The sequence below is a fragment of the Nuphar pumila genome, chromosome 6 (genome assembly GCF_984573655.1).
Source record: "Nuphar pumila chromosome 6, dmNupPumi1.hap1.1, whole genome shotgun sequence".
Classification (NCBI taxonomy): Eukaryota; Viridiplantae; Streptophyta; class Magnoliopsida; order Nymphaeales; family Nymphaeaceae; genus Nuphar; species Nuphar pumila.
In genome coordinates, this window is record NC_143254.1 from 81,220,687 (window position 1) to 81,240,977 (window position 20,291).

Below are 20,291 nucleotides of genomic sequence, written 5' to 3' on the forward strand. Positions count from 1 at the left end.
ATTTAGAGTTAAAATAAATTCTTAGATTATATTTAGGCAAAGCAAAAGGCATAGATTCGATCCTTGGTTTGATTACCCCTGGTAAAGGCACCAGGAACGGTCGAACCTCGTACCGACGAGCGAATCCCATCTCTCCCTTTTCCCGCAAATATTTTCAAAACGGAGGCGAGTTAAATTTCTAAATATTTTTCAAATCAAGGTCAAGTGAGACCGCGCAAAAGAATTCCTCTCTTCTCTTTCCCTTCTTTTCTCTTCTCTCTTTCTTTTATCTTTCTCCCTTCAAAAAGGAAGAAAATAGAGGTTGGAAAAGGAAAACAATAGGAAGAGAGAAAAACAACAAAAGAAGAAAAATTTTGCGATGATCACAAATAGGTAGGTAAATGAGATCTAATATAAACAAACATTTAAAACAAGAGAAATCTAAAAGGAAATTACAAAAAAAAAAAAGGAAGACGTTGGAATGTTGATTTAACGCAGATCTAAAACTAAAGAGTTTGTAGATCTACTGCTTAATTCAATGATAATGATGGATACAGAGAAGGAAGGACAGATAAAAATAAAAATAAATAAATAAATAAAAGATATGATCAACCACATAAGGGGTATTAGATCTAAACGTAAACAGATATTCGCACTTGCATAAGCAAAAGGAATAAATTATAAAATTGAAAGAAACAGAATGTTGGAACCACCCGTTCCGTTGTTGTAGCAATGGGGGGATCGATCCTGCTATATGCGGGTTGATCCCACCCACAATGCCTTGAAGGAAAACAAAGTTTAAAATAGAGGAAATGCAGTAATACAAAATCTTTATTGAAAACCAAAGTAAGAAAAAAAAAAAGAAAAGAAAAAGGAAGAAAGCTTGAGAAAAATCGAAAACAAATACGATGAAACAACAAAAAGGGAAGCAATAGGAAAGGGAGATGAGTCACTTATCGTGGTTGCTTGGGGCTCCCGCAGTAGGATTGATTCTCTTCAGTCGATCAGAGAAGAAGCTCCAGGGAGAGAAAGAGGGAAAGGGGAGGAGAAGAAGAGTCAATTGAGAGGAAAGGGTATCAGAGAGAAAAGGAAGAGGCGATGGTCTGAATAGCGGATTAATGGATCCTGCAGAAGAGGGAAGCTTCGTGAATGGTGGGATCGGAGATGGATTTACAGAAATTCTGGAGGGAGAAGGAGAAATGATCGGGAAGAAGAGGCAATGCGGAGGTGAATGGCGGATCCGTGAAGGAGAAGAAAGGTGGAGGGGTCGAGAATGGATGAAGATCGGGGACCCCTGCGCCTCCTGTTTTATAACAGGAGGCGGTTAGGCTTCTTTCAAAGGAGGTCCCCCTCGATTTTGAGATTTTCAAAAGAGGTTTCCCCATGTTTTCAAAATTTTTCAGAAAAAGGGGATTTCTTTTATAATTTCTTTAAAAAAAAAAAGGTGGTTAAAGGCCATTTTTTGTGTTTTCTTTTTTGATTTTCTTATTTTTTTTGTTCTTTTCTTGATGTTTTCAACATTTTTTTGTATTTTTGAAATAAAAACTTCAAAACTATGAGAAAATGAAGGATTTTAAACTATTTTTGCAAAATTTTAAAAATATTTACAAAAGCTGGGTTTTCTGAGAATTCGGAGTTATCATTTGGAAATTTCTTCAAAAAATGAGTTTGGTTCTGGGTTTTGAGAAAATATTTGAGTTTTGGACCATGAATCGAGAAATACAGAGCAATGGATCCAAATGGATATCGGATGGAATGTCTGAGCCATTCAGAAATTATTTTTGGTATTTTTGTAAATTTGGTTTTAAAAATTGGATAGAGAGGCCCAGATTTGGGTTTTGAACTGGATTCGGACCCGAAATTGAGTCAGATATAGAAAATAGATTTGATTCCAGTAAAATCTGAGAAATAGAATGGAATTTAGATTAAAGATGACTCAATTTACTCAGAAAATGAGGGTTGGGGCAATAAAGGAATATGTACAAAATTTTGAAAAATATGGGGTGTTCGCAGCATAGTAGAGTTAGGATTTTTAGTTTAGCATTTATTTTTGTTTTTGTTTCGTTATTTGATTTCATATGAGCTTACATTTGCTTTGATTCATGTAGGCTTATCTGACATCAATGTGTGAGTATAGGTTACTAGATTTAGGACAAGGCCTTGAGACCAGACAATCGGCTAGATCAGCTGAAAACTAAGTGTCGGCATACGCTTAGTGGTGGATCATGATCCAATCAAGAATTAGCTCAAGAGGCCCTGCATATCAGGTTGTATCTATCTGTTCTCCTGTCTTGATTTCAAGTTCTTTTAGTGTGCATATACATTGTATTTTTATATCTCTACATGCCACTAGGGACAGTGTCATTCAAGCATGGGGGGTTGGTTCAGTAGATACACATTATTTTGTTCTATTTATCCTATTTCAGTAGCTAAAACTCATAATTTAGGCATTTCAGAAATTTTTTTAGCATATATGAATGTTTTTGACATAATCTCACATGTTAGAAATTTTTAGAAGCCCCAAGAGGAAATTTTTTTTTGAACAAAGCTAAAAAGAGTGAGTATTTATGTGAAACTTAAATAAAAGACTGTATTTGAATGTAAAAAGATAATTTTGAATCACAAGTATAAGTATGCACAATTTGAACTAAACTACTAAGTAAATGAAAAATATAAAGAAAAAACTCAAGCTCAAAAGAAAAGAGCCTGTGTTAGGTTGTTTGGATGATTTCACAATCCCGAGTAAGATGAATTCAGATGCTAGTTGAAGCATTTGAATTTTATTTGGAAAGAAAAGTGAAAACTTTGGGAGCCTTCGAGGCTGAGATCAGACACAAGTTAAAGTGTCTGAACCTCATGTCGAAGGGGTAAATGAAGGAAGTCACTTTTGTGTCTAGTTAATGTCTTTAACGTACAAATAGTGGTATAAGAAGGCATTAACATTGCACAGGGCACAAAAGCAGACCACACACAAGCTATCAAATGAAAAAGAAAGAAAAGAATTTGAAAGATTGGGAAAATTGAAAATCCAATGAAAAAGAAAATGAGAGCTTAATGAAAAGAAAAATTCATTGCTTAGAAGTAGAATAAAAGACAGCAGAAAAAGCTACAAGTGATGAAAAATGAACAATAGCACGACAATACACGATTTTTTGAGAAACAATCATAGATAAATGCGATTTTTAGAAGAGTAAAAGGAAATTTTTTAACGTGGAGGCATAGAATCTCTAATTATGTTCTGAGAAGAGAAAATTTGCATGAAATGTCTGTTAAAATTGATTTCTGGAACTGCCTAACATTTTAGAAGAAAAAATTGAATTTCTGCATGATTTCTGATGTTTGTGGATAGCATCTCTGCAAACCCTCACGAGACCTTGCTCGTCCACTGGGGTAACCCAGGGGTTCAAAAAGGGCTTGTTGCATAAGCTAAATGCAACCGTGATTCCTATGAAAGTGAGTTAGTTAGTTTAATAATAATTTGTATATTATTTGGGCAGTCCAAATCTTCATCACAAGGGTAGGGTATATTGCTAGTGACTAGTAATTATTCTAGGATGGAGGTATTTGATGATGTGTTAATTACTCATAAACATAATATATTATTAGTGTATAAATGCATCATTTATAGGTTTAGAACCCTCACTTAGATGCATTTAGATGTCATTGAGCTACGACTTGAATTTCGTTTGAATCAGACTTAAAACGAGAGAGTTATCGCATTTACAGTGTAGCGGGTCAGACCTTGGGCCGAAGTGGGTCAAAAGTGGATCCAGATAGTCATTTGGGCCTTGGATATGGGCAAAAACTCTAGGATCCAACCCACTCAACCCCCAAATTTGAATTTGGAAAAAAATTGCTAAAAGCTCCCTCAAAATAGGCGCCCAGCTATTGTTTTTATTTTAATCCTCTTTTTGAAAATACCAAAAAGAGGGGCTCCCATTATAAAAGCAAAGCAACGCCCTAATAAGAAGGGTCTCTTGCTTGGGAAGTGCACCCACACACCCAATTCTCACTCCTCCCTCTCTCCTCTCAGCCACCCCTACGCCTCCCTTCTTCCTCCTCCTTTGGGTTTGCTGAAAATCGCAACCTCCATTGGAGCTGCAATTGTCGAGCTTCCATTTCCTTCTTCTTCCATACCTCCCTTTCTTTACCCCTTGCTGAAACTAACCCTTCATGTTGTCGTTTGCAGGTAGTAGCAGCCATGGAGTGTGCCAGCCATGGATGGGGTGTTGTCTGCCCCTCCATGGCTAGTCGATCGTTCCCCCCATCCGACTCTCTACATCTCCATTGTCGTTGGTTCTTCACGCCACCTTCAGATCACCACCACCTGCGATTTCCAGCAACCTGTAGCAAAGCAAGGTTAGCCAACACCATTGAAGGTTGTATACGCATATCCTGGGCAGATTCCACCTCTTTTCGACCCACTCAATCGTCGGACTTTTGAAGTTGTGCACGATAAGTCTTTCTGATCCCCATCTTTTAGTTAGAACCTAGAGTGCGTGAGATTTTTCTGTGTTTTTTTATTTTTCTGCATTTTTTTATTTTGTTACAGCTATAGCATAACTGTTTAGTGCTTAAACTAGTGCTATAGTTTGATTTAAATGTTTTTTTTTTAATCTTATCTGCGAGTTTTACATATTGGAAAAGCTAATTCTACTCTAGCGCTGAAACCAGCTAGATTCAATCTAGTCGATTGATGTATTTTTAGTTAGCATAAATAGTCCAGCTATTTAGCATCTTATTTATAGATTTTTAATTCGGTAGATGTGTTTTTGTTATGAAAATGCAGATCGTATTTAGGATTTTGCAAATGCCTAAAATCGGGTAGAAGTGATTCTACCTGATTTTCGTATTTTGTGTTGTGTAATTAAACATGTTAACTACTTTCCTGTATTAACTGCAATTCTGTAGATATCCCCATTGTTGATTAATGAGTTAATTAGGTTGTGGTAGTATAAGTTAGTTATGTATTAGTTTAAATCCTGATTTAGTATTTCTTATGTGCACTTTCACCATAGCCGATTTTTCTGTTTTGATGCTTATAGATTTTAAGTAGTATTTTGTTGGTTTTAAGCAATAAATTCAGTACTTGAATGGTTAATTCGCAAGTGGTTCCAGTGCTGTGCTAGTTTTATGCATTGCTTGTATGAATTAGGTAGTTTTCATATTAGTCTTTAGTTGTATTTGCATGCTATTTGAATTGCATATTAGGTGTTAGATTTAATTGGATGATTTTCAGTTTTTAGCGTAGCTAGGGTAGTCATTTCCTAGCTGTTAGCAGAGTCATTTAGAGGCTATTAGTGTTGTTGTGTCGATTTCTATTCGTGCAACTAGTTCGGTTTTGTATTAACATTAATCATGTTCATTCTATGTTAGCCGAGCTAGGTGCTTTAGGTTAATTAAGGGCCATATAGCAAATTCTGTTTTAGCAGCTTGTTAGCAGTAGTTCTATTGCTAATTGATGAATTAATCTAGCATAGGATAATACTAACTTTTTGTTGAATTGAGCTTAGGGCATTAGTGAAGCTCTAGTGTTAGAAGTTGAGTCGATATACTCTCTATATTCATTGAGGTTAGCATTGTGTAGTTCATTAGTCTTACTAATTCTCCATTAGAATTATAGTTTTAGCATGTGTTTAGGTTTTATTAGTTAGTATACAGTAGGTTAATTAGTTTGGATAACTTAGGTTAGTTATTCTTAGTAATTGTTAGCATTTTTAGCATTCTCCTTGTTCGGAAGCCAAAGATCGACTAGATCTATTCTAGTCGATTGAGGTGTTTTCTAGGCTCTTGAGTTTGCTGCTAGATTCATGTTTTTAGTTTGTTTCAATTTCAGTTAGTAAGTATTTACTATAATACATAGTGTAGTTAGATTGCATTAGCAGTTTGGGGTTTAATTCTTTGTAGTTTTGCCCCTTGCGATTTTGATTTTTCTTGATAGGTATATTTTATAATTCTATCTGAATTTGTGATGCTTATATCCAGAGCTCCCAAAGCGATTTTAGAAATCTAAAAGTGTTGAATTCCTGGCTTTGTCAAGAATACAATAGAACAAAAATCTCTCTAATTGGACTTCGTTTGAGCTGTCTATGAATCATTTTTCGACTGCCTATCAGAAATTAGGGTTTCACGTAGTGCAGGGGAAAAATAGTCATTTGTGATTTTACGTAGTTTTCCTAATTCCAATTTTAGTATTTCATTAGGTTTTTAACATTAGTCCAGAGTTAATTGTAGCGTTAGGATAATTTGTTTAGGGAATTAGCTTTGGTAATTTCTCATTTTACGTATAAATTAGATTATTAATTAATTTTAGTATTAACATTGACTTAGTTATTTTTAAATCACCGAGTTAGCTTGACTAGCTTCATTTTTGGTGTTTTGCAGGTGATATTAAGTTGTAGTAAGAGCATCTCATCTCAGTGATTGATTGTCGCATCAAGTGAAATAATGAAAATGCCCTTGTGTTCGCAGGCTTAAGTCACTACACGTTTCTTTTCTGTTCTTGTTCAATTTTGTCATTGTAATATTCTCTGTAATTGAATAAGTTCAATATCAATAAAATGCAAAATTTAGTTTTAATTTGAGTATATCTCGTTCCTTGTGGATCGATTCGTACTCACCACGAAAGTGGGAAGTCGGTTTTATTACTTGGTTGGCGATTTTCCAAAGTATTTCCTTGAAAAATATGTTTTAAAATAACGATTACAAAAATTCGATCAATGCTCTACATCAAGAAGGTCCCTATCATCAATGAATTCTCCCGCTTCATTTGTGGCATGAATTGTGATGAGAAAAGTCTCAGCGCCACTTTTTATGCCTCTCTTCAACTGGAGTGCAGACACCAAGTGCTCACAAGGCTTTATCGGTATTGCAGTAATCATGCAGGGTTGATTCTCATCCTCAAAGCTTACAGCATTAAAGTGAGTGATGATGCATGAAATGCACCTTATTTTTATTGGATATTTATGCATTTTCACATGTTTTAAAGGTTTAAAACCCATGTATTGATGTAATTAGATATAAATAGGTCATGGTTCAAATTTCACTCGAATCAGAGTTAAAATGAGGAAAATATCGCATTTTTAGTGTTTTGGATCGAATTTTGAGGTAGACTGGATCCAGTTCTGACCCAAGAGCTTCAATTTGGATCTTGGACTGGACCCAAACCCTAAATATCCATAAACCCACGTACCCAAAGTATGTTCTATAAATATTTTCAGAAAAACCTCTTCTTTCTAACTCATTCGGATAGCCAATTGCAAACATCTAATCTAGGCATTTAGCTAAAACTAATTTCTTATTTAGGTGGTTTTCTGAATTAGGACAAATTAGGGAGTATAAATAGTATTAGAAAAAGGGGTCACACATTTTTGGAGGTCTGAAAAAAATGTCCCCTTTAGACCACTTCTCTCTCTCCCTTCCATTCTCTCACCTCTTCACCCTTTTCTTTTACTTTTCATCTTATTTCTCTTCTCCCTCATTTTATTTCCTCTATTTTGTATTGTATTTTTTTGTATGATGCCGTGTTTTGTTTTGTAGGTGTTGCAGATATGTTCAGGGAGCTTCATAATCAGATTTGGCTTGTCGTCTACCATCACTGAGGCCTAGCCGTGAACCCTCTTCAACCATGCCTCATTCTATGCTTCCAACATCGATCTCCCTCTCCATAGCTCAACTTTTGAAAAGTTGCAGCAGCTGGAAATGAAGTGCAGGTCATCCAAGACGTGTTAGGCGTCAACTGCACTCTAATAACCGCTCTACCTCACCCCCTCCCTCGTCGGACGGCCCTAGAGGTTAGTCTTCTTCTTTCCCCTTCTTTTAGTATAAATCGAGTCTACCCTTGTGTGTCATGTTTTACTCAGTCATATGTCTGCATTTTTGGGTATTTTGTCAGCCATAAATCTATTGTTTTTAATGTTTTACAGCATTAGGAAATCATGTTCTTGCTTCTGCAAGAACCGATTTCAATTGGTTTAGCCGATTGCATCAAAATTGTTATCTTCAAATTAAAAATCTATTAATTCGTTTGATCATGTGTACAATGTAGATTATGCTAATTTTTTTTAGAGTTGATTGCAGTCTGTATTTTGGGGTTTTAACAGGTCTGATAATGATCTGGAGCCCTAGATCCAACTAGCAATTGGATTCAGTTAGTGTTGCAGTTTCACATCAGCCCGTTAGAGTATATTAAAATTAGGTAGTCGTTATGTTAGTGATTTTTTTTTAACAGTAGTCAATACTGATTTTATTAATTATGAGTCTGATATTTAACAGTTTGTTTAACAATAGCTGAGTGTAGGTATTAATTTTATTAGATGGCTACTTAGTTCAAATTAACATAGTTAAGATGTAGGTATGATAAATTAATTTTTTTTGTATATCGGGTAACATAAATTCTATTAATTTTTAGTCGTGGTAACACTAATGTATCATTAATGTAATTATGTTAGGTCAGATTGATTTAGACTTAGGTTAATGCATTTGTTTAGCAAGGAACATATTAGTTTAGAAGAGAAATCTTTGAAATTCATCTTAATGTGTTTTGACGTTGAATAGGGTAGAATTTATGAAAAACGTATAGGTGTTTTAGGGAGTTATTTGATTTCTTTATTTACCTTAGGTAAATTTCTTTAGTGAATTGTTAGGTTAAATCCTAGATATTGACTTTAAGGCTGATTTTGGTAAATATCAACTTTTGGTATGGTAGCATAAGTATTTTTTGTGTGTCATCAATGTTAGTAATTTGACTTTTTGCATAGTAGTTTTCCAATTCATGAATTACATTTTAGTTAAAGTCTTTAAACTCTTTGTTTAGCTTTAGGTACTTTCCATATTTTGAATGGCTAAGTTTATTATTAGGTTGGATTCTTGTTTGGTAAATAAGTAGTTTATGGTAGGTTAGTATATATAATTTTAGCATGTCATTTTTTGTGTAAACATTGACTTTTAGTTAGATTTCATAAAACCGTGTATTGTCTTTTGAATAATTTTAGTGCTTGCTTAGCTTTAGGTAAGTAGTATATTCTAGCTTGCTAGATTAATTATTAGAGTGTGATTCGTTGGATTGAATTTGTTTTAGTAAGTGTTAAATTTTGGTAAGTCTAGTTATTAGGTCTTTTGTTAAAAATTGTGTGTAGCTTTAGGTAGGTCTTGCACTTCAATTTTTTTTTAGTAACCATTGACTTGAGTTGGATTTTTTAAAATCTTTTGAGGTAGTTTTAGGTAAGTCATTTATTTTCCTTCCTTAGTTTTAGGTGAGTTGCTGATTTTTGAATAGTTACTAGTTTTTATATAATTTTCTTAAGATAAGAGTGATTATTCTTTTTGGTAAGTAATGTAGGAAACTTTTAGAATAGGTAGATGTTTTTCTTATTGCTTCTCATCCTTACCTTCCTTGTTTTATTAATTTAATTTTAGAATGTATTAATTGTCTTGCTTTACTTAGTTGTCCCTTTGATTGTATTTTATTAATTAGTGAATAATCTTAGTGGGGTCCACTAGGGGGCATGAGCCTCTAGTTCAAATCTCAAATGCAAACTCACCCTCCTAATTAGGTAATTAACATTAGTTAGGTTTAATTTAGTTTTAACTTTAAGTTAAACTAGTTTTAATTTCTATTTTTCAATTTAAGTTAAGTAGTTAGTTTATATTAAGTTAATTATATTAGGTTGGTTAATTTCATTAGTTTGGCTATTCGAATTCATAGTTGTATTTCATTTTAAGTTAGTTTAGCAATTGCATGTAATTTAGAATTTTATTTTAGAATTAACTTGTATTTCTTTCAAGTAACGTAGGTAGTTATTTTAGATTTTATTTTCTTAGCATAATTAATTTTATTTATTGTTATTTAGTTAGTCTTAGTACTGATAATGATTGTTATTACATATGCTTAAAGTAATAGTGCATGTATTGAATTCTTACATGTGAATAGTACTCTGAATTTCAAAACCGAATTTTGCCACATTTTGCATTCATCATTTATGTGCATTTTTTCCAAGTTCTTCTAAAATTTTGATTCTATCTCTTTATTGGTGTGTTAACTGTCAACTGACCAAAAATTAGCTCAATTGGAGTTGATTTTGTCTGATTTTTAAGCATTTTTCGAAAATGGGTTTTTAGGGTTTTAAAATTTTGGGACAAACAATTTTCAAGATTTTATCAGATTTGAAATGCTTATATTTGAAGCTTTCGGATGAATTTTTCAACTCTGTAAAATTTGACAGATTCTTAAATCTGTCAGAAATAGAACAGAAAAATTTTTAGCAAATTTGGATTTCGTTTGTTTATCTAAACAATCTATTTTTGAAAACCTGTTAGAATTTAATCTTGCACTACATTGAGAGCAAAATAGTCATTTTGCTAATTAGTTGATTTTTTTATAGTTTTTCTTATTTTTTGGAATAGTAGTTAGTATATTTACAGTAATTAACTTAGATTTAAATTAATTAGTTAGTTAATTAAATATTATCTTTTTAGTTTATTTTTAGTTTAATTGCTATTTAGATTTGGTAATTAATTTTAGAATTAGTTTTAGTTGTAATTTATAATTTATTATAATTGTTTGAATACTGATTTTTTATTTTATTTTGTTTAGGTTGATAAGTCTACTACAGGTTAAAAGGTGTATTCATTTTGAGAGCGCGAATGCAGCTGTGGTGAAAGAACAAAAATGCCCCTAGCGATCTAGATAAGTCTTTAGCAACCTGCTTAGGAGTTAATTTTTATTTTTAGTTTATAACTTAATTAAAGTTATAGTGTTTGACTTAGTTGTAAACATTTATGATATTAATAAATTAAAATTTTTAGATTTAATTTGAATATTCTCCCGTTCCCTGAGGATTCGAACCATACTCGCCACATTTGTGGAAAGTCAGTTTTTATATCTTTGGTTGACGATTTTCCAAATGTTTTATTGAAAAATATATTTTAAAAATACCACTGCAAAAAGATCAACCAGTGAGACATTGTCACTGCCTTATTGCTTCTCAAAAATTTCATCCTGATGATGACTTTGAAATTATCCATAGGTGTGACTGATAACGTGGTCCTTCCTAACCAGTTATGAATCAACACTGATGCATCACGAACAACACCGTAGATGGCCCTTGCTTCAGAGTTAATTGCTTTCATGTGGCTCTCCTTATTTTTTCACTGCAATCCCAATCGTTTTGCCTCTTCACGTGAGATGAAATTATGCATGACACCTATGTCTACCAATGCTTTGGTGAGTCTTCAGTTGAGTAGAAGTTTCAAGCACATAAGTTCTTTACATACGATCAGTTCTACATTAGCTATCACCTTCATTGCATTCATCCTCTACATTGCACCAATAGTTTGTGCCTTTGCTAGTTGTTGAACTGCCTCACCCTGAACAACATTCGCAGCTCGGGGTGTGTGATTATCTTCATTCCTGTTGTGACACGTATCAGCCCAATTATCACCGTGGCAGATATGACAATCACGACAACAATAGTTGTCGCCCTAAAAGTTATTCCTATTCTGATTGTTGTTATTTTGGCCATCCTGTCGGCTCTGATTCTGCTAGTTCCCACGGCCATCATTTTGCGCATTGTCATTTCTTCGATTATTATTGTTACAGTCATTTCGATGTTATCTACCTTGAAATGTTATGTTGTTCCTATCAAACTTAGCAAGCTTCTTCGCAACAACAAGCAATGCAACGAGAGTTGGAGGATCATGCCAAATGAGTTCTGTGGTTGCCCACCCTTGCAACCCGTGACTGAAGTAGAAAAATTGATCTTGATCATCCATTCTTTTGATGTCCAACATCATCGAGGATAATACCTTGACATAGTCATGAACTGACCCTATCTGCTTAAATGTCAGCAACCTATTTCGGGTCATTTTTTCTTGGTTTCTAGGCAAAAAGTAGTTACGTAACTCCTTCTTGAGGTCCTCTCATGAGACTATGGTGACCAACCCACATCGAACATTATTTAAGTAACATCTCCCCCAAAGAGTCGCTTCATCCAAAAAGTATATTGTTGTGGTGTGCAGCCTATCTGCATCTTCCTCTATCCTAGTAGCCTTAAGAAACTGATCCATCTTGTAAATAAAGTTTTCTAGGTCCTTTGAATTTCGAGTACACTTATACTTTGCGAGCTCAAGTAGCTTGAAACATGACCTATCTACATGCGATGCAGCCCCATGCTGGGATAATCTTCAATTGTCGCTTCAACTGATCATTCATTCGTCGAACAACCTCCTCTACTGTCGTCTTGATCTCCTTGTTGAGATTCGTAAAAGCAGCGCAAGTCCTATTGATCAACTTCTCTACATTGGTCATTGTCCTAGTTAGTTCAGCAACATCACGCGAGATAGTTGACCTACGATCATCGACCATGAAGTCTTATTTAGGAGAAACTATACCGCCTGAAGGAGTTATGACATTTCTCTTCGGTGCCATTGTCAATCTCAATGTCGGCAATGCTTTAATACTAACTTGTCACGAGCTTAGAACTGAAGGCCTCTGTGACGTAGCATTGAATAATTACAAACACCGAAAGCAAACCTTTTAAGAGTACAAGCAACTCACAACACACGTGCATGATCGAAAGCAAGAGTATGCGCATGTACAAACACAAAGTGAGCAAAGAAGCAAGGATGCATAAAACTTTTTTTATAACAACTTGTAAGGGTATTAAGTAAAGAGAGGAAGAGGGGCCTGATACACGGGGTTCTTAAGCCAAAAAAAATCCCACTGGAGAGTGCCAAAGAAGTATCATAAACAGTAAAAATATAACAGTCGGAAATAGGCTCTTATTTCTTATTCATGAGTAGGCTAAGCACATTTCTCATTTTCATAAGGAATTAAGGACAGCATTTTACCAATGGGGAATATGCTTTGGTAGAAGCAGCTAAGTCAAGCTGGTGCTAACTATAACATTGGTTATATTGTATAACGGGTAGGACTCTGCCTAACACCCGCTTGACTTAAAAAAAAAATTAAGAATCACATTTCATTTCATGAAGAAATGTGGGCCCTACAGCGATGGAGGCGAGCCAACCGCACGGATGGACTAGGACGTCCCCTCAGAAAAAGAGATCGCTAAAACGAGGTAGTAGGAGTGGAGTCTAAGAAGCAAGCAAGAGAAAAGCCAAGATAGAAAAGAAGAGTCGGAAGGAGCATCCAATAGCCGAATGTGGAGGATCAGGACGGTGGAGATGGTGGGCGCGGTCCGGTTACTTTATTTGTGTGATATATAGGTCTGTCGGTAGTGGGTCCCAAAGAGCTGCTGATTTCTCAGGTAAAGGGACCCAGGAGCCGTCCAAAAAGGCGGAACCACTAGCCAAGCTGGTCGTGCTCGGGTTTGAACTTTGAACTTTTTAAAGTAGACTGAATGAAAGACTTAAAGAAACAGAAAAGGGCAAAAACTGAGTTCACACGGTGTTTTAGGTCTCTCCCAATCACTTTGCCGCTTGACTTTTTTTTTGACCAAGGCAGGCAGAGTCCACATCATGGGGGGACTGCGGGCCCCCGCAGCTCCATCAGATCTTAAGGAGGAGGCTAAAAAAATAAAAGAAAAGGGAAAAAGATGTTTTTTTTACCAGTTAAGCCGTCCGATCGCATGGAACGGACGGCGCTGCTTTTACCCATCTTCATAGATGTCAGAGGAGGACGATCACAATCACAACGAGACGGTCAGTGAGTGCGGCGCGGGAGGTGGAGGTGGCGCCACCAACAAGGAAGTACCACATCAAATAGCAACTGTGGGGACCACATCATTCATTCATCAAAGAGCTGCCTGTCCTGGAGAAAAAGAGAGAGAGAGAGAGAGAGAGCGCAACGTTGAGAGTTGATCATTGATGGAGAGAGAGAGGAAGGGAATAGGGTGGGTGGGTGGGTGGGGTGGGGGGGGGGGGGGGAAACTGCCAGAGCAGGCTGTCCCATCTTCGGATAGAGTTGCGGCTTGCTGCGATGGTCGGTCGCCTCCCTTTTGCTTTTATCAAGTTGTTTCTCTTAATTAATATAATCTCTTTTCCTTTTCCTGGTTCCTTTGCATTTTTTTTAAATTAATCTTTTTCTTGCGTGCTCACAACCAACACCCAGATCCCACCTCTTTCTTTCTCTACAGCGCGTACTTCACTGCCACTCAGAGATGAGTTGAGCGAAGAAATTACCGCGGTAAGAGAGAGAGAGAGAGAGATTTAAGTTATTAGGTTCCATCCTGGGAATCGGGTTCTTGGGCATCAACAGCAGCGCATCCTCCGCTCTTCCCCTGATATTGTTGGTATTGGTGGTCTTCCTTTCTTTCCTTTTAGTAAAACCCTTTTTTTCTTTAACTCTTATAAAGGCGGCCGTGCCGAAACACCCGTCCATCCTCCTCCTTCTCTATTTCTTCGTTTATACATGGCGGTGGAACTGATCAAAGGGTGCCGTGGGGAGTGGATTCCATTGTTGGTCACGTAGGTAGATCCGTGGAAGGGGGTTTTGTCCGATCTCTTCATTCTTGGCTGTTCCGGTTATTGTAGGCTTCGATTTGGGGAATGGAGCTAATGTGTGCGGACAGTGGAAACCTAATGGCTATAGCACAGCAGGTGATACAGCAACAACAACAGAAGCAGCACCACCACCAACAACAGCAGCAGCATCTTCAACATATTGCCACGAGCAGTGGCAGTGGCTTTGCGCTAAACCCATGGGCCCATAGCGCGTACAACGGCGAGGGCTTTGCGGTAGCAAGCGGCGGTTTCTCGGCGGGCATGTATGCCGAGGAACCTGGGCTGTTGTACCCGTCCATAGAAGCAGAAGCAGAGAGGACCCCCACCAGCGTTTGGATGGAGATGACGACGCCGACGAGGACGGCCTTGGAGGGCATGGCTAAGAAGGACAAAGGAGGGTTCAGAGTGCCGGATCCGCAGGTGGCTCTGAGTAGCTCCGGGTTCAACGATGGTTACGAATGGATGGAAGGGTTGATCAACGACTTCAACGGGGTCGAAGGTGGTGGTGGCGCGAGCTTGAGGTCTTGCTTCGAGAGCGCCACCGCCGCTGCCACCAGCAATCCGTGTGAATCAACGGAGAGTTCCGACCTACCCTGTACGGTCGCAGACTCATGGCATATGGTTACCAATCTCGACCACATCCTTGCCGAACCCCCCTCTCAAAACGCTAGCCCTGGCTCCGCCGGCAGTGGCGGCAGTTCTTGGACCGCAGCCGCTCCCCTCTGCTCTGCTGCGGCTCCTGTTCCTCTTCCCATCAGACTGTGGGTAACCCCCACATCTGCGTCACCATGGGCAACAGTTTCGCCATCCCTCCGTGCAGCAGAAGCGGCGGTGGCCCGGCCACCACCACCACCACTTGCATCATCCGATGGCCGGAGACAGCTGGAGGAGAAGCTTCCCGGTTTCGCAACACCAGGGAAGGAGCACAGCTCGCCGCTCCTCCGGTCGCTTGCGGAGGTCGCCCGTATAGTTGACACGGAGCCCAACCGTGCCATCGAAGCGCTCTCTCGACTGCGTGAGGCTTCGTCAGAAACCGGCGACCCTACCAGCCGCGTCGCCTTCCATTTCATCGAAGCCCTCTTCTCCCGCCTCTCGCCTTCGAAGCCAACCACCGCGACCATGGTGCGTCCTTCGTCCTCTTCTTCTTCTCCTCCTGCTCTTCCTTCTACTACTACTACTACTACTACTACCAAGGACCTGACCTTCTCCTATAAGGCCCTCAATGACGCCGGACCCTACTCCAAGTTCGCTCACCTCACGGCCAACCAGGCCATCCTCGAGGCCACCGAATCAGCGTCCCGGATACACATCGTGGACTTCGGGATAGACCAGGGCATCCAGTGGGCTGCTCTCCTCCAGGCCCTAGCCACCCGTTCGTCGGGGAAGCCGTCCAGCGTCCGGATATCCGGCATCCCTGCGGCGACCTTAGGTCCGAACCCGCTCCCTTTGCTCATTGCCACCGGGAAACGCCTCAAGGCTTTCGCGCAGCTCCTCGACCTCCACCTCGAGTTCTGCCCTGTTACGGCCCCGCTGGAGGAGCTGCAGGAATCGTGCTTCCGGGTCGAACCGGATGAGTGCCTCGCTGTCAACTTCATGTTGCAGCTCCACCGGCTGCTCGGGGAGACGTCGTCGGCCGTCGAGAAGGCGTTGGAGGTGGCCAAGTCGCTGAGCCCCCGAGTGGTCACCCTCGGCGAGTACGAGGCGTGCCTGAACCGGGTCGATTTCTTCCAGCGGTTCAACAACGCGCTCCGCTACTACTCGGCGGCCTTCGAATCGCTGGAGCCGAGCATGGCGAGGGACTCGTCGGACCGGCTCAACGTGGAGATGTCGATATTCGGGCCGAGGATAGCGGCGGTGGTGGGAGCCGAAGGGGCGGAGCGTCGGGAGAGGATGGAGAGGAAGGAGAGGTGGAGGACGTGGATGGAGTGCGCAGGGTTCGAGCCGTTGAAGCTAAGTCACTATGCGGTGAGTCAGGCGAAGATACTACTCTGGGATTACAGTTTCAGCACCAGCTACTCGCTTGTTGAATCCCCACCAGGATTCCTTTCTCTCGCATGGGATGATACGCCTCTCCTCACTGTCTCAGTGTGGCGTTAGAGAGAGAGAGAGAGAGAGAGAGAGAGAGAGAGAGAGAGAGAGAGAGAGAGAGAGACCTGAAGCTGCCCCATTTTCTCATGCTACGCTGTCTCTCCCTCGCATTTTTTCGGGAGGGTGGGGTGGGAGTCGTCCGTTTTTTTTTTTTTGAGGAAAGGGGTTTATCTTTTTTTATCACTTTTGTGTTTTTTGATAATATAATCATTTTTATCACTTGACTAAGAGATTGTTACAATTTGTACAGATTTCATGACAGTTCCGTCTTCCTTTGTTGTTCTGTTTTGGTGTGTATCTGCTCCTCTGTTTTTTCTCCTTCGATGTGCCGAGTTTCTTTCTTTTTTTATTTGTAAAATCTAGCAAACTGTTTTGCGGTTGCTGGCGGTGTTCTTTGTTGTCTGATTAATATCTCTGCGATAGATGAAAATTACATATTTGAAATCTCAAGCTTAGTGACACTTACCTGCAGAATCCCCTTTTCCTAACATCTCCCTTTTCCTCGCTGCCAATCAGGTCATAAAATATCGTGGATTTGAGATTCACTAATCTGTTTTCAGTCCATTCTTGCCTTGGTGTAGGTCTCAGGGCAGGATTTATTACGTGGATCTGAGATTTGTGGCAGTCAAAAGCGCCGTAACTGTAAGTCTTTCTGCAAACAGGGGCATCATCTGGGTCATTTGGTGGTGTTACTTGCAGCAGGTCATTCATGAGCTTAGGCAAAGGAAAACCCCAAACAGTAGTTGGAGGGATGAGGTGCAATTGCATTTAAAAGTAAGCCCCCGGGGAAAAAAATGATAAAAAACTAAGGCCCTGCTAACTGTGCAATATCACGGGGTTTAACTGGTTCCGTGTGCTTTGTCGCGCCCTTCAGCAGGTCTATCTGTCTTTAGAAATGGTTGAATTTAGGCAAGCAAGTAGCTACTTGAAAACTGATTTAGGTCTGTTTGGGAGCCTTCAATCTGAGGTGTGGTGATTTTTTGCTGTGTTCTCGGACTCTGTTGTTTGGAAGCAGTGATGTCAAAAACACTGCATTTGGAATGGAGTTGGCATCTCATCACCACATTTCAACGCCTCTCACAAGAGGATATTTTTTGTAACTCCATCCTCCACACCACATTTTTGACAAATCTATAATTTTGGCAACGCATAGAAATTGTGATTCCATTACAATTGAACAAGTGCTTAACAATGAGTGCCACAAATGCCATCCATTAGGCCAAAAGTTTTGGTAATACTATGCAACTAGCTGGAACTACATGATTACTTGTAATCACTGTCCACCGGCAAATACACCTAGAGCTTCAACCTTGCGGCAGGGACATCACCGATGGGTTTCGAACTTGACACGTGCAGTCAACTTGGTGACATTCAAACCTGAATTCTTGGTATTAACTAGGAACACAAAAACAACGAAGCAGGTTATATGTCCCCCCCCGAACAGGGGCCGGTAGCTCCATCTCATGTTCGGGGGTTCCCAAAGAGCACCACGTATTTAAGCCTGTGCATCTCGTATTCCCATGTTTGTCAGCATTAATTAGCATTGGAGTTTGATGTGATTGCAAAGACTTAAGTACCTTCTCCTCCATTGGTGCCAAAAAAAATATCGATTCTAGAAAAAGAGTGATTGTAAAGACTTAAGTGCTCCGAAGATGATTATTTAAGACCAAGTCTCTGCAGGAGGCCATGAACATCAATTGAACAAAATTATCCGAGAAAAAAAAGTCTCTTGGAGGAGGCTATGAACATCAACCTTCTCACTCTCCATTTTTTTTCTGCTTCTGTGCACATCCAGCAAAAGATTCTACATTGCTCCATCAAGCACCGACTGACCTGCATATTGACTGTTGTGGAGCCTGATTCAGAGTTTTTACCCTTACAGGATGAGGGTTTAAGGGTTCCTCCCAGCGTGGGTAGCATCATTCAACTAAATGAGTTGTAGATCCTGATTCAAAGCTTTTACCCTTTACAGGAGAGGGGTCTGGGGGCTCCTCTTAGCGTGGGTAGCATAATTCAACTTGAAGAGTTGTGGAGTCTGATTCAGAGTTTTTACCCTTACAGAAGGGGGGTCTGAGGGCTCCTCCCAGCGTGGGTAGCATCATTCAACTTGATGAGTTGTTGAGTTTGATTTAGAGTTTTTGCCCTTATAGGAGGAGGGTTTGGGGGCTCTTCCCAATATGGATAGCATCGTTCAACTTGATTCGTTGTGGAGCCTGATTCAGAGTTTTTGCCCTTAGAGAAGGGGGGTTTGGGGGCTCCTCCCAGCATAGGTAGCATCGTTCAACTTGATTCGTTGTGGAGCCTGATTCAGAGCTTTTACCCTTACAGAAGAGGGGTCCGCGGGCTCCCCTCCAGCACGGGTCCCGGGTGTCGTGGTCAAAAAATGTGCAGGGTGTCGTGGTGAGAAAGACATATGTTTGTTCCAAGCAAGGTTGGAAGAAATCAATGAAAAATCCAACAAGGAGCATGCCAGAATCAAGATGTGGATGTCAAACGAGAATGGTGTTGTGCAACTCAAATAACACAAAATAATAAGGGTCTGCTTTTAGTTAAAATGAGGAATGAAATGACAATAGAAATCGCTGAAAATTTATAGGAATAAACTAGACTCAATAACAAAGACACCACTTTTTACGAATTTGGAATATGACCTCCGGTTAAAAAGATATGTCCCTAACAAGTTGGTCATAATTCTGGTAGCGATTTACAGCGATTTGCTTACTGAATAACACTACAAATCGCTATAGTGATTTGCGAAAGACACTACAAATCGCTATAGTGATTTGCGAAAGACACTACAAATCGCTATAGTGATTTACGGAAGACACTACAAATCACTATAGTGATTTGCGGAAGACACTACAAATTGATATAGTAGGATCCAACAACACTATAAATCGTTGTGGGGCTCGTTGGAGACCCAAAAATACTATAAATCGCTATAGTGATTTGCGAAAAACACTACAAATAGCTGTTGAAAAGCCGGATAACACTATAAATCATTGTGGGGCTCGTTGGAGACCCGAAAATACTGTAAATCGTTATAGGAAAGCCCGATAATACTACAAATTGTTGTTGTAAGACCCCAAAAAAATTTTGGCGGAGGCCCAAGGGCGGCCCCCCCTGGACCCCCGTCCGCTGACCGCGCAGCGAGATCCGTGTCAGGAGGGGAGCCCCCGGACCCCCCTCCTGTAAGGGCAAAAACTCTAAATCAGGCTCCACAACACATCAAGTTCAATGATGTTACCCACGCTGGGAGGAGCCCCCAAACCCCCTCTTGTAAGGGCAAAAACTATGAATTAGACTCCACAACTCATCAAGTTGAACGATGCTACAGTCAGTGTTTGATGGAGCAATGTAGGATCGTCTGTTGGATGTGCACAGAAGTAGAGAGAGAAGGGAGAGAGAGAGAGAGAGGGGGTTGATGTTCATGGCCTTTTTCAGGGGGAACTTTTTGCCTCCCTTGATTTCTTCTCTAAAGAGAGAGAGGGTTTTATAGTGTTTTACGGAGAAGGAAAAAGAAGAAGATGACAATGAAAAGTTCAAACAGACATTTTTTATGGCTCAGGTTTGTTTCGTCGGATGACCATCGAATCGTCGGCTTACCATCGGATCGCCGGCTCATCATCGTTTCGTCGGATCACCATCGGCAAAATGATTAAGGTTTGTTTCGTTGTGTAGAGTTTGAAGAGTCAACATCATCCTCGACTTTCTGAATGAAGGACCTGTTTGTTCTTTTTTTAAACTGTTTGTTTTTTCTT

General features: G+C 39.5%; 1 protein-coding gene across 2 annotated transcripts; it reads left to right on the plus strand.

The window, feature by feature from the left end:
- Positions 1 to 14,235: 14,235 nt before the first annotated feature.
- LOC149834950 (SCARECROW-LIKE protein 7-like) lies at positions 14,236 to 16,564 on the plus strand. 2 transcript variants are annotated; one of them, XM_090010344.1, is made up of 2 exons: positions 14,236 to 15,564; positions 15,658 to 16,564. In XM_090010344.1, the coding sequence occupies exons 1-2, from the start codon at positions 14,488 to 14,490 to the stop codon at positions 16,537 to 16,539; spliced, it is 1,959 nt and encodes a 652-aa protein (XP_089866470.1). In that variant the 5' UTR covers positions 14,236 to 14,487; the 3' UTR covers positions 16,540 to 16,564. The 2 variants fall into 2 exon arrangements, with proteins under 2 accessions (XP_089866470.1, XP_089866471.1); XM_090010345.1 differs by having other exon boundaries at positions 15,688 to 16,564.
- Positions 16,565 to 20,291: the final 3,727 nt, after the last annotated feature.